Genomic DNA, 14,808 nt, shown 5'->3' with positions numbered 1-14,808 from the left:
TGTCAGATTTACCCCCCTAAACAGTGACCCTGGACTTGAAGAGGACATACAATGTGACATTTAAATACAAATCAATCTAAAATTGCATCTGCATAAACAGAAAAAGGCAGGGAGACAAATATTTTCCATATGTTCTATTTTTTAATTGGAGTAACAATAGTTTCCAGCAGATACAGTAAATAACGGAAGTCCAAGCATGCTCAGTTTCCCACAGGGACGGATCTGAGTCCCAGCATTTTAGCATATTCCTTTAGCAGCAAGTGGTTCATAGAGATAGAAGATCAATTATATAGACTGACAATCAACAGTTTGGACACACCTTCTTATTCAATAGTTTGTCTTTATTGTCATGACTGCCTCTAGGAACTCCTTCAAGACTGTAAGCCACTTAACATGGCGATCAGCTGAGCCTCAGCAAAGCAAAAGGAGGCTATTATGGTGGATCTATGATATAAAATGTTTTCAATTATTACCAAACACGTCTTAAATATTGCATCTTCACAATTTCTTTCTTCAATATGTGCAAATTGTATCCAAAAAGAAAGAAAACCTATTGAATGACCAAAAGTGTGTCAAAACCTATCATTTGTAGCGTACACACACACCCACTAATATATATATATATATATATATAGATATTTAGGTGTGTGTGTGTTAAAAAAAACAGGTTAATAGTTTACTTCTTTAAACAGATGTAAAAATAAAAGTGTGTTTTTATGTGTAAATACATACAAAATATACAGTTGAACTCATAATGCAGAGTCTATAGGGCAGAAACCTTTCAGAAAACATACCAATACAAACTTATTGTTCAAGGACTCTTCTACCATGACAACCACTCTTCTTCGTTGTATTGGTTTGTTTCATAAGGTGTTCAAAAGTCCCTCCAAGTGGGGAGACATTAAAATCTGTATACAAGTCTTCATTATACCATAATAAAAGGTTTGTAAAAAATAGAACAGATCTCTAAATGTGGGGAGTGATTTACCTTCCAGAGGTTGATGTTTTCTTTCTATTTACTGTGTTTAAATGTCTTGCAATAGTCCCAGTATGCCTGTTAATATTCTAAAGCTGAGCAGAAGTTGTTTATTGTCTGATCAACAACCAGTGGTTCATCCATAGAAATAAGGGAGTCTGTGTCCAAAGAGAATACTTGATTTGCTGCTCTGTGGTTCTCAGGAGATCCAGAGGCAGACAAAGCTGACAGGATGGTGCTTTTTTATTTCTATGGGTCCATCTCTCCTGGTGGTTTATCATTTACAGCACTGCTTCTTTTCAATGTGCAGGACTCTGCTACAGCGGGGGCACGAGTGATAAGCATCCTTGAAGCTGTCCATGAAGAATGGAATCAAGCAGCAGCATAGGAACAACCTGCAAAAACCCCCACAAAATTCAAAATTAAACAACGGCCGTGTTTAATGCGACCATATGTGAGATTCAATCATCCTGGCTGCTGAAAAGCTACAATAGAGAATAAAGTAGTTTTTGCTCATTCTTCAAAGCTCAAGTTAAAAGGGTATGGATGTAGTCAATGAGAGCATCAAGTCAATGATTATTAAACTAAATTTAGATTTTATCTGTAACTTTGCCGTCCTACTGGTTGCTGTCCTTTTTCAGCCATTAACAGTTTTTCTTTTAGGTTTCTTTCAAGTTTCATACATATTGCATATGTATGCAAAAAAATGATTAAAAAAATCCCCTAAGCATGATGCTGCAGCCTTTTTCCTTGTGGTCATAAACTGAGATGAACAAAAGATGTATCATCTTTTATCTCAGCATCTCCTGGTGGCTGTTAAACTAATAATTTCCTCTTTGTCAGAAGCTTCATCTTGCATTTTTTATTGCTATAATTAAGGAAACGGGGGGCGAATGTCCCTCAGTTGTCATGGTGACCGGCCTGATATCAGATGTTTAGTAAGAAATCTGTAATATATCGTCATTATAATGGTTGATCGCATTGGTTTAGGAAAACTTTGGTCATTTGAATACAAATGAAATAATTTTTTTGGTATATTATTCGATTAATATATAAGGATTTCGTATTCATTTTATTTTCAAATGAATAAATATCAATCATAAACCTAAATTATAAAATCAATATATTTTAAACTTTACTTAATGAGAAATACTCTTTTCACTTTTGTTATAGATGAAAGTATTAATACATTGCTTATAGAGAAATAGATATTTGATGTGTTTAATTAGTTAAAATATTTACTTGAATATTAACTATGATAAATACAACTGAATTAAATAGAAAGAAAAAAATGACATATGATATTGAAAGATATTTTAAATGAAGAAAAGACTCCTCCTCAAGAATATTTTAGGAAATTAAATTAAATTATGTAACTTTGAAAGCAAAGTCATGACAGTTACTGTGTTTGATAACTAATTATTGTACATTATTAGTAGTTTTTGTTCTAATGCAGACATGCCATCAAGCACTCACCCGCAGCAGATGAAGAGTATACACATGAGCCAGGCGTACGTCCCTGCCTTGTAGGTGACGTTGGTCATGACCTGCTGTTGGCAGCTCGAGCAGGTCGTCATGCCTGATGTACGACCCAGACCCGATTCGTAACTCACAAACTTATTTTTGTTCTCCCCATTGCCTCCCCCACCACTGGTGTAAACTAAAGAGACATGAGGAAAAGAGGAATAGAAAGGTTAGAGAATGACTCTGATGAAGTTTTCTAATACAAAAAATAATAAAATAATCATCTCTATGTTAAAAAAAAGGTGTTTCATGATGTGCAAAATTACCTGGTGTGACAGAGGCGGCGGAGGCGGCCTGCTCATGATCTGGGGGGGTGAACGGGGTGTGCACATGGTAAACCTTCACACCAGATCCCTGACCTTCAACTGAATCAAACAAACAAAGAAGAAAAAAAAGAAGGGAATTAAAAAACAAGAAGATGGTGTTGATGATCATGTGCCTTTGAAAAAAAGCATCCCTACAGTATGATGCTGTTGCATCACGGGAATGATGTGTCTGATTGTAAAGAGCAATTTTCAAAGTTGGTTTCAAAGTTCATCTAAATAAAAGTTCTTTAAAGCTGCAAATATTACAAGATCTTTAAAATAAAAAACAGCTAATTATTTCTGCTATATATCTGCTATAAAAAAATCTGTTGTCATTGTGAACAGTTTTATTTTATTGTACTACCCTTTAATACCAGTTGTATTATTTTTTACTTTTTGAGATCTCTACATCATTATGATATCGATGTTCTTGAAAATCCTGATTTATATGAACGGACACATCGAGTGTCCAATAGAAATCCATCATTAATCGCACAGAAATCCCTAATGTATCACAACCGATACAAATAACATCTAATTCAAATTATTCAAAACTAATTTATCTTTTTATTATTGGTCAATGTCCTCCAATTACAACTTTGTTTTAAAAGAAATGAGAATTGTCTCAAAATTATTTGAACTGTTTGGGCTTTACAGGGTTAAAATAAGGACAAAACATAAAAGTTCAATAAAGAGGAAGCAGGGATTTTCTTTTATAGGATAAAAGGATAAAACACCTGGTGTCTAGACTAAAGACAAGAAATAAAGAACATATTTATTGATCTTCTTAGACTGATACTTCAAAACCACTAGTTGGTTTCATAATTATTTAAAAAAAACTATTAAGAGCCATTGTAAGGGGTCCAATGGGCCCCTTTTGACTCCCGAGCAACAGGTTGCAGGGCCTGCAGCCCAATAAAAGCTAAGTTCCCCTTCTTCCACATGTTTTATCTGTTTCATCAACACATCCTTTTGCCTTAAAAGGCTGATTTGTGGAGAGTACAACTGGGGTTTTGCATGCCAATAGTTTCTCCAAACTAAGCTGTGGATCTCTGCAGCTCATTGGCCTTTAAATTACAGTTTGTTCACTTAATATTCTCTATCAAGCTTTGAAGGCTTCATAAACAGCTGGGTTATACAGTAAAGTTTATTTAGGGGTATTTGAGTAAAAGGAGCAATGCTATGATTTTCCTCTCACGCCCCAATTATGATGTTTTTTGTGTTGGTCTTTGTAAATTCAGACATTTTGCCAAAATATTGAAAAGTGTCTATGTGGGCTTGCAGTCTTTGAAAGGATGTGTGTTCAGTCATACCTGGTATGAGGTAGGGAGGGGGGTCTTGTTTTCCACTTGCGCTCATTTTTCTGCACAGAAATAGAATACAGGAAATTAGTCCAAAACGCATCTAACATAACAAAAAGACAACAAATCTAAAATTCTGTTTAATATTGTGAGGTAGGGTACCAATATCTGCCACAAGAGGGAGCCAAACCCTTCCTTTTTCTGCTCTCAGTTAAAAAAAATAAAACAAACCAGTATCTTCCATAACTGACATGGTAAGAGTGATGGATCAGTCGTCTGGTATAAACTCTACATTGTGTGGATCTTTTGTGTCAGCATCCCCAGGAAACGCCTGGGTGTGTCTGTGGAGACATATTTCAGGTGCGGCCACCGACTGAAACTCCTTTCAGTCTGAACAAACAGCTTCCCATGTAAATGTTAGAAGCAATTCTAATGTCTTCTTTTAAACACATGTTCTGAAATATGTGGAAAATGTTATTTGGTTCAGCGATCATCTACAGTTTTAACCATTAAGATGTGGAATATTTTAAATCTTGAGGGCCCCGCTAGGCTCTCGCTTCATCTATCTGTAACCCTCAAAATGCATAATCCTTTTATTTTATGAAGACTTATTAATTCAGCTGAGGAAATTATATATAAATAAATAAATAGTAATCTCCATAGGCTCTAGTGGCAAGTTTTTATTAATCATACAATTTTTTACACCTACATTAATTGACTAAATGCATTTGAAGACCTTATTAAAAGCTTCCTCAACTGAAAAGGGTTTAAATATAATATTGAGGAGACCTTTCTTCTGATTCTGTATATTTTTGCCTGGATTGCAATGAAAAGCTCTGAAAAACATCCTATGACTATCAGAGTTTCTATGAAAGTTGGAATGGAAATAAAATCTTTATTCAGTTGCTTTTTTTTGTACGTAAGTAAAGAATAAGAGCATGCTTTGTGTTTTTTATGTTAGTTACTACAAGAAAGTATTATTTTTGTCTTTGTCAGTTTGGTCTTTTAACTCTAATCCATGCTGAACGTGTGCAGGACAAAAACATGTCATATGTTTTAAAGTATGTTTTAAAATACCTCAAAGTTGTAATTTGCAATCTGAGCTCAAAAATGTATACATGCTGTACTGTTTATTTTTAGTGAGTAATAATGATCTGGAAAAGAAGTGACAAACTGAGGAACTTGTGTTAAGTAATAGAAGGCTTATTATATGGATGGAATGCCTCCCCCAACAACACACCCTATGGCATATATGGTCTCAGTTCAGATATCTCTGAATGTTAAACATTCACTCCAGCAATTAGGATGTTATCAAATATTGTACAATATGAACTAAAAAAAAAAAAAAAAATAAATAAATAAAAAAGAGATGTCATTTTCATTTAGCATAATGTGTGTCTTGAGTATTGGTTAGCAAAAGGTCTCATTGTCTCACACAGAGGGCCTGAATGCACCTTTATCCAGCAGAGGAATGCTACAGATCTGCATGCTTCTTTCTGTATCACAGACTAAGTCAGGGTGTGTCACTCAGACCCAGACGTTGTCAGTAATCGGTCCTTTTGGTCATTTACATGTATTTAAAAAAAAAAAAACTCTACGTTGCAACCTCACTGTTCCCTCTTTCTTTTTTTTTTTTATCAGAACACCTGTATGTGTTGCATTGGTATGAGGTCAGATCTTAGATAACTGGCTTCGTGTCACTCCCTGGCTCCGTTCCAGTGGCTTTCAAACAGCTGGCACTGGTTTCAGGTTTTTCAAGTAAAACAGTTGATCCTGTTAGAGATATTTCTCTAAGTCTCAGAGGTTTTTTTCCTCTTGAATACCACCTGTCAATACATGGGAAACTTTGCAGTGTCATGGAGATAAGAATTAGGTGTGGTTCTCAAAAAAAGATGCTTTTAAGCCACCATCAAAGACGTTTAAAGGGTAAATCAATACATCCTCTGATAAGTTTACAGGGCTACTGGTCCAGCTGCAGTCTTTGATTCCCTAAGTTGGTTCCAAAACGGTCAAGAACAAAAAAACTGATTCTGACTGTGCAGGTTTTATCTTTTATCATGATGTGAAGTTTGGGCAGGAAATATAGTCCAAACTTAATATTTTTTTATTCTAAATTGTCTTGTTTCTCATGCTAATCCCATGAACTGTATCAGAATCACAGGTGTGGCTTCTTACTGTGCACTATGTGGCACCTGTGCCGGTCCAACCTGAATGTGACAATGCCTGTAAATGGATTTGAATCAGCTGACCAAGGTGGAGACAAGCAGGAACAATAAGTTCCCCAGTTCACCCTTTAGTCCTACAGTTGTCTGTATTATTAAAGTTTGGATTTAGAGAAAAAAAATAAGCGCACAGAAAACAATATATGACCTCTCTTTGATGCCCTCCATTTTTTTTTTTCTTTTCTTAAAGCTTAAAAATGTGGCTCTTAAACAGTTCTAAACTGAACGACACAGCAAACTGGAACATTTAATATTAACTAAATGATAGAGATGCATTTTAAAATTGTTAATTAAGGTATTAAGAAAAATAAAGCTAGGGATTTAGTTAGGAAACACAAAGTTTTCGCTTCAAACTTGAAAACAAAAACTCATAACTGTACCTTTTTTTGATGACATCAAAAGCGACGCTGGAATCAAGCCAATCGGCTGGATTTAGTGAACATAATTCAGACTAGAAACAACTAAATGATTACAGTTACTTTAATGTAAAAAGGGTTAAAATCCTAACCTGTTTGAGCACTCCGCTTTCTGAGAGTTATCAGAAGCTGATGTTTTTGTTGGGTCGAATTTATTACAAATTCAAACAAAATAGCAGATACAAACTGAAAGACAATAAGTTATTTTTGCACTTGGAAGGAACGCTTCTTAGATATTAAACTTAATTAAGCTTTATTTTATTTTGTTTGGTTATTCTGAAAGTAAACGTTTTTAATTTGCTGGTTTTATTCCTTCTCAATCTCATGTTTAGAGATTGTGTAAAATACAAAGATTACAACAGATAGAATTGAATATCTGAATAGCAGAGCAACAATTTTAGTTGGAGTGATTTTAAACTGAAAATTAAAATAATCCAAAATCTGAATGTAATTTATCTCTTTTATCATGAAATCCAAACTCATTCAGTCATAAATCAGATCCCCTTTCCTTCTGCTCTGTATGACAATTAAATTAAAAATAAAATAATGAATCGATTGAATAAAAAAGTGTAAATATTCCTTTGGTCTTACCTTGGTAGTGTGTTGCAGTGAGTATGCAGATAGGTGTGTGTGTGGGTGAGCTCCTCCTGGTGACTTCTGAGTGACTGAAGCTGACAGCCTGTCTCTCCTCTACCTCTATGAGCCTCACCTTCAACCTGCCCACTGCCCCGCCTTCGCCATAACAATGAACGAGAAGCAGGAGTGACTCACCCAGTAGTTTTGATGGAACAGCCTGTACTGGTCTTTTTTTTTCTTCTTCTTCATATAACCTGCTGGTTATTTCCAAGAGATTACCGAGGGAGTGTATATATTTGTCACTTTCTTTATGTGGATTAACCCGTCTCTGTCCGATGGTGCTGCATGATAAAGCAAACAGCTCAGTTACACAGACCAGAGATGCTGATGCATTGTTTCTTACTTGGTATTTCAGCCTAAGGCCACAGAGGAACCAAGTGACACACATTTGCATGATTTTACTCCCAGGAATTCTGAGAATTTTTATGACCAAAGACAAACCCTTTTCAAAAATGTTCAAAAAGAAAGTTTGATTTCATTCATTCTCATAAGTTCAACCAAATTTATTATAATTTCTCGTTAAAATAAAGGTAAACAGAACCGGTTCAGCCCTAACCAGAAGCAAATGTGGTTGGCATTGTTTTTCGTTTTGTTAAGAGTGGCCTTTATTTATAAAGGGTTTTAAAGGTATAGAAGACTATCTTTTAACTCCGGGTGGATCATCTAAATAAGTGGTCCACCTAATTGTCAATCATTGTGGTGATATGTTTATGTAAGGTCGTCCTATGTGCTTGTCCCAGGTTAGCTATCTTTGTCTGCACATGCGCACTTTCAGACGTATATCTGTGGCGAGCTGTGTGACCAACGGAGCAAAAAGCAGTGATCATCTGTCCGAACCGTCAGTTAACTGAGTTTGGTATAAAGTGCACTATATATTCCCCACTATATTTAGTGATTAAGGGATTTAGGGGTGAGGGCGGAGGTTTGGACGCAGTAAGCTTGTGTGAGCTTTGAGAACAGCAACTTTTAAACAGTATGATCGCCATTGCGGAAAACAACTCATTAAGTTGGACCAGCTAGAAGAGCGAGGTGCGCGAGAACCCCGGGAGCTTTTTTTCACCTGGATCCCCGCTCTTTTTCGCCCTCATGTCCCTCCATTGTCGCACAAACTTGCCCCCACTTCCTCGCCTCCTCGGCCGTATCTACACCTTCAGCTAGTTCGTGATTGTCCCTCTTGCGTTGTGGCGTGGAATAACATAGCGCAGACCACGCTTCAATAGTGGACGTAAATCAAAAATATCTCACTGCGACACACTGCTGCAGGGCGGTTAACCAGCCCATTAATAGGCGTTCCCTCTTGGGAGTGGACACAGGGTTCAAACAATTACAGGGTTGTGAATGTTTTTTTTTTTTTTTTTTTAAAGTCGAGAAGGCGAGTCATTTGAAAAAATCATGAAAATCCTCCACAATATCTTTAATAGGAAATAAGTAGAAAGGGGTCAGGACTGAAACTCTGGATACCCATCTCTTGGGACTGGGGGTCACTTTCTATATCCCTGTATCACAGCCATGCCAGGAGATTTAAGTTTGAATCAAAACTAGCATTAGAGATTGGTAAATAGTATGACTTTGATTAAAACACAATAATTTTTTTTCCCAGCTTCCCGGGATAATCCAAAATATGCAGTAAAAGACATTTTTCTCTCATTTGGAAGATACTGATGAAGATATCATCTCTATGATAAATCAGTGCAATGACTCCACAGCAGCCTGTTTTCAGTCTCCCTGGTTCCCAACAGCTGTGCAGTCCGATCGGTGGTGGTAGTCCAGATCCACCGCTTTGTCTTGTAGGTACGTTGAAGGATGTCTGGTTTCAGCCGATTTACTTGGTATTTTAGGGTTTTGCAACATCCCAAATTTTCTTTGAAACGTTACTACTGTACATTGGACCATTGTACAATGCTATGATGATTGAAGTTGAATATATTGTGAAACTGTTTGTGACACGCCCTGCTTAAATGTTTTGAATCATAGCTGATCATCCTGCTCCAGTCCTCTAAACCCAACCCCTGCTCCATTAGATCAGGTGTGCCTCTGGGCTCTGACCCAGGGCCCTTCTCTTTATCACCTGCCTTCTGCCTCTTGGCATTGTTTTCTATAATTACAAAACACATTTACTCATTATCTCATCCTACAGCCTCTGCAGAAGCTCCTGGTTTGGTCATGTACCAGTAAAAATCAACTGTTAAATTGAATCAAATGGCACACAGATATGTGTTGAATCTAATCAGGATCCAATTATCTCTGCAAATTTTTGTTAATGGGATTAGATATTCTCATGTAATCCATCCGAGGAGGGTGATGCATTACATTATTTATTAGTGTTTCTCTAAAATTATGTATAGAAGCCTCTTTATTCTAAAAACCCCAAAAATAAACCATACAACCAAGCTGCCTTTGGTTGTGGAGCAGGAAACTAACACTAAAAAGTAGAGCTCAGCGATACATAGCAAATGTAATACTGCTTGTCTCAAGCCTCACAAACTCATATTTTGCATCTCAATAAAACATTCAGGTGGTTGGGTGGGATAACCTCAGTAGATGCCTAAATAGATATTAAAGATTGTTGGAAGCAAAGAAGAAAAAAGATGGATGCAGATCCACACATAAGGATGTGGAATCAACAGATAATGTTGAGTTAGGATGCTGAAAACAATTATCTGAATCTAACTGGGAATTACATCATATCTGAAAAAGCTCCAGCCGGTAAAATATATAAAAGTTTAAAAATGTAAACACAATTCTGGGGTTATAATATTTTTGGAAGGTTCTGTTTTACAGTATGACAACAACCGAAATCTTTTCTTTTATGTATGACTGTTTATAACGCATCATGTTGCACTTTGAGTAAAATGTGCATTTGGACAGCTGGCAATGGTAAATATATGCTGTGTTTCAAATACTTAATCCTTTCTTCATCACACCCTGACGCCAGAGGAGACGACTTGCCCGTTTGTGGACGATTTTGGTTCTGTGACCATATTCTGTGATATGGTCCCTTGTTGGATCAAATGTGTAACACCATTGGGTCAGATTGAAGTTGCTTAGGATGTTACAAAGTTAGAAAGGGGAAGGGAACATTGTGTTGTAGGTTCTACTTAAAAGTGAGTATTTAGAGCATCTTATAAAGGATAAATGATTGTACATGAAACCATGAAGTCTAAAGTTTCACTGTCACTGGTAACTTACACCTTAAACCAACTTGTCACAATTGAACGAGATGCTCATCAGAGAAACTAAAATGTGGAATAAAAAAAAAAAAAAGATTTTAATGTACTTTGCACATGAAAAGTAGAAAGTAAACGTTGTAGTGTTAGCTGACATGATACTCATAAGATATTTGTGTTCATCTTGGAAGCTGAAAGGACCAGTCCAGCTCAGCAACATTTTTCATCTGTTGGTCACTGGATTCTAGGTTATTATCTCCGCTGTCCTCGGACTGAGCGTCTCCACATCTCCACCTTACAGGTGTGTTTTGGGAGACCGGATCTGATTTTCAAAATCTTCGCTCTAAATATAGCAGAAACAAATATATTGGCCCACATGAATGATTCAGACAACTTTTTAGCCATGTTTAGACCTAAACTGATGTCTTTATGGAAGTGCTTTTCCCTCTCACGTTTCCATTTAGTTGAAAATTTGTCCTATCTAGCTTTAACTTGGGCACTGTCATTACTTCTGGCATCAAAGAACCAAAAACCAAAAAAAAAAAAAACAGAAAAAAAAAGAGTCCAACTTTATCCTGCATCAATTTATTTTGAAAACCCACATATGACTGTTAACTTGGAAGCAGGCTAGACAATATCTGCTATGATAAAGCTGGGTAATTTTACATTTTTGTACCCAAACTACCTCTCCTTTGAATTTAAAATGGTCAGACTTGTTGCATGATTGCCTGGAGCCAGTTTCTTGGCTGTGGTTAACCCAAACACATTGAGTGCGTTCTGCGCAAGGTTAAATTGCAGCCATTTTATCCCTAAAACGTTGCCTAATTCTAGGAAGTAGTCACTCTAAACAATAACAAAGCAACTAAAACAAAAACGATGTCTGAAAGTCTGATCCATGCCGCCTTCCCATCATTGTTTAGTTGGTTAAAAGGACTAGATTAATCTACAAGGGTAGTGAGGAAAAGCACATTTTAAATATTTTATTTGATTTCCTTTTAACAAGAAGCCCACATGTAAATTCACACCAGCATAATGTATCCATGCCTCTAAATCCTTTTTATTTCATAGTTGTAGTAATCATCATTCAACCACCGTCTTCAGCTTGTGTGCTAAAAACACAACAACAAAATATCATGAACTAAGTAAGTAATAACTGACAGTGTTATTAAACAGATTTCCTGTATATTAATCCACAAAGCGTTGCGTTCAATTTCTGTCTGGGCTTCTTCTTCTCTAAAGCCACATAAAACCAGAGACAATTGTTAAACAGCGTCTACCTGTACCTACTGTGACCAGTGAGGACGCTTTTTAGATTTTATTTGTAAACAATTATAAAACCATGTGTTTTTCTTTTATTTTGCAGAGATGGATCTAGCGATTTATCACAGAAAATCCCATTAAATATTTAGAAGTCAGTGGATGAACCATGAAAAATTACCAAAAAGTTAATGGAGTTTTATTTAGTAAAGCACTCTAAGCTGTTTGAATTATACCGAATGTAGTATTCTGTGAATTTTTAGAGTTTTCTACCTGTTCGAATCACTTTTGGCAGCATCTACAGTAAAAAAAGGTGGTGTTGGGTGTTGACGCTTTGTGCTGTAAGAAGGGTGGGGTGGTTGTGGCTTGTTTCGATGAGCCAGATGGACAGCATTCCACAACAAGCCAACCATGAGGTTTGACATTCAGTTCACAAGATACTGGTAGGTTATCAATAAAATCTTCAATTCACTCGTACGTCCCAGTTTCAATTTCCAAACAAGCTGTAGTTTGTGTAAACCATTGACTGCTGCAGTTAATGGCAGTAATTATAATGGCAGGGATTCTCTTCCTGTAAAAAGATGTCATTATTATTTTGGCTCTTCTAAGCAGAAGAAGGACTATTTTTATTGTTTCATGTGTTTATTTACATTTTATTCATTAAGATTTAGCCTGAGTTTTGGTTCCAAATAGGATCAAACTCTCTCACAGCATTAAAAACCTCAAATAAAAACATTTATGTTTGTAGGAAATAAAGGCCTCTGCAAACCAAGGATACTTCAAATGTCAGCATTCTTGAAATGCAGAAAATCGTCTTGTTATATTATATTATATTCAGTGATGCTGCAGAGTAGGAAGGAAATATTCCTCTGATTACTTGTAGTTTCGAAATTTCCTTGGGATAAATAAAAATTTCCTTGGGTGGGATTAAAGAGCTCTAACAAAAGAAAATATATGAGGAGACAAGGTCAGTGAGTTCTAAAGCCAGGTTCCTATTCTGACATAGATAAGGCCATTGATAGACCTATTTACCTGCATGACTATTCTTTGACATAAATTAGGGTTAGGCATTGTTCTGGAAGGCCGCAGGCTCAGCTCTTTTGCAGCCTCTTGTAGACCTCTATGAGGGACCGGTACTTAGATGGAATCAATGGTCTATTTAAGTCCCACCTCCAGAAGAGCGTTTCCCAGAATCTGGGGGATTTTGGAGCCATTAACAGTGTGATAGTTTATAACCCTTAGCCGTGGCTGTAAGGGTTAACACTGCCTGTTGCTGTACCCCCTAAAACTGATTGGGGATACTGGAAGAAAGGGACGCCATTAACCTAAAGTGCTGACTTGTGGCTCATCAATGCAACAGTTACTGTGAGGACCAAGCGTTTGTCAGAGGGACAAACACTCAGTACTCAAAGGGATTATTAAATGCTGGAACATTGTATTATAACATTGTTCTGCTGTTAATGTATTCATATCTTCCATATTGACCCTTCTGCTGTTCTGCTTGGTCTTCATGATGCTGAGATTGAATCGCAAACAGGCGAACCCTGTTTAGATTAGGCAACCTCTGCCATTAGTTTAATCATATTTTATTTAGGGGACAGGATCTACATCAAAATGTTCAAACAACCTGTTCAGTCTCAGTTTTACAAACAGTTAAAAAAGCCAGTACTGTTTCCTTATATCTTACTCTCAGCTTTGCTTTTGTTCAACACTGAAAATCCTGTTTTTAAACTGACAAAATGTAAAAAAAAAAAAAAAAAACATTAAATGTAGACATATTGTATTAAAATACCATATTTTCATTTCTAAATATTTTTTACTTCATACCAAACACTGGTGATGAAAATTCCACTAAAAGTCCTTTCGATGTTCATCTGTATTCTACATACCTCATCTATACTGTAATGCAAAGTGAGGTAAAATGTGTATTTTTAGCATCTGTAACCATTCCTGATTCCAGGTAATCAGTGTTCAGGTCTAAAGGCACAAAATATCAAACATAAAGTGTACCAGAGTATCATCTGCATAACATCAGACCGATGAGGAACTCGGTCTTCTTCTTTGCTGAACTGGGAATGGGACTCATCTTTCTCAAAGGTGAGCTGCTTATATTGATAGTTTCCTTATATTCAATAGGAGCTAAATGCAGACTGATTAGCAGAGCTGTTAGTTCGCTGGTGATAAGATAAATGGTTTAAATTTTTATTCCACTGCTTGTCTCACTTTACTTTGCGTTTTTGGGAACAGCAAATGTTAATCATGTTTTTGGCATCTGCCTGTACAAACCAATTGAAGCGGCGACTAGGAGGAGCGGAGAGAGATGAATGTTGGTGTGGTCAGAGGGACAAAAATAGTCTGTGACTCAGGAGGTATAAAGCTACTGCGAGAAAGGAAGTGCCAGTAGTAATACTTCTGTGTCTATCTTCTATCAGCTTCTTTTGGCATCTGTTTTTGTGTCCGCCATTCTTCCCCACCTTTTGTTTATCTAGAAGTCTACAGAGGTTTATTTAACTTTCACCCTTCCTCTTAGGTTTGAGATTTCATCAAGGATAATAGGATCATAATAAACATAGTGCTTTTTCATTTAATATAAGTAGATTTGTTTATTTGCAGTTCAAATGGGCAAAGACTAATACTAAATTACTGTTGTAGCCGATATAACCTAAATTGGTCCGATGCTAACACAAGGGTTAAGTAACGTAGATCAAAGAAAAATGAACCAGATACTGTAGGCAAAGAAAAAAACAAACAAAAAAGCTTAAGGCATAATGGACTTTCTAACATAACACACAAGCCCAAAAGCCTTAAAAAATTGCAACAATTTCTCCTGTCTAACAGGACAAATGCCTTTGGGTAAGTTTGGAAAGAGAGTAAGTACGTGATTTTATTTACACTACTTTTTAAACAAATATACAAGATCTCCACATAGATAGATCCCTTTAGTTGCCAAAATGTAAAAAGGAAACAGTCAATGTGATTTCTATAAAAAAAAGTTAAAAGGACA

General features: G+C 36.3%; 1 protein-coding gene across 1 annotated transcript; it reads right to left on the bottom strand.

The window, feature by feature from the left end:
* Positions 1-121: 121 nt before the first annotated feature.
* On the bottom strand, positions 122-7,468 carry si:ch211-157c3.4 (uncharacterized protein LOC561592 homolog). The gene is made up of 5 exons (XM_038280328.1): positions 7,336-7,468; positions 4,119-4,168; positions 2,767-2,865; positions 2,453-2,636; positions 122-1,371 (listed from the first exon to the last, which is right to left on the bottom strand). Exons 2-5 carry the CDS (start codon positions 4,162-4,164, stop codon positions 1,254-1,256), a joined length of 447 nt encoding a protein of 148 aa, XP_038136256.1. The 5' UTR covers positions 4,165-4,168; positions 7,336-7,468; the 3' UTR covers positions 122-1,253.
* Positions 7,469-14,808: the final 7,340 nt, after the last annotated feature.

This window comes from Cyprinodon tularosa, unplaced genomic scaffold (assembly GCF_016077235.1).
Source record: "Cyprinodon tularosa strain WSP-4 unplaced genomic scaffold, ASM1607723v1 ctg159, whole genome shotgun sequence".
Classification (NCBI taxonomy): Eukaryota; Metazoa; Chordata; class Actinopteri; order Cyprinodontiformes; family Cyprinodontidae; genus Cyprinodon; species Cyprinodon tularosa.
The sequence above is the reverse complement of the archived record's forward strand: the minus strand, read 5'-3'. Positions and strand labels throughout refer to the sequence as shown.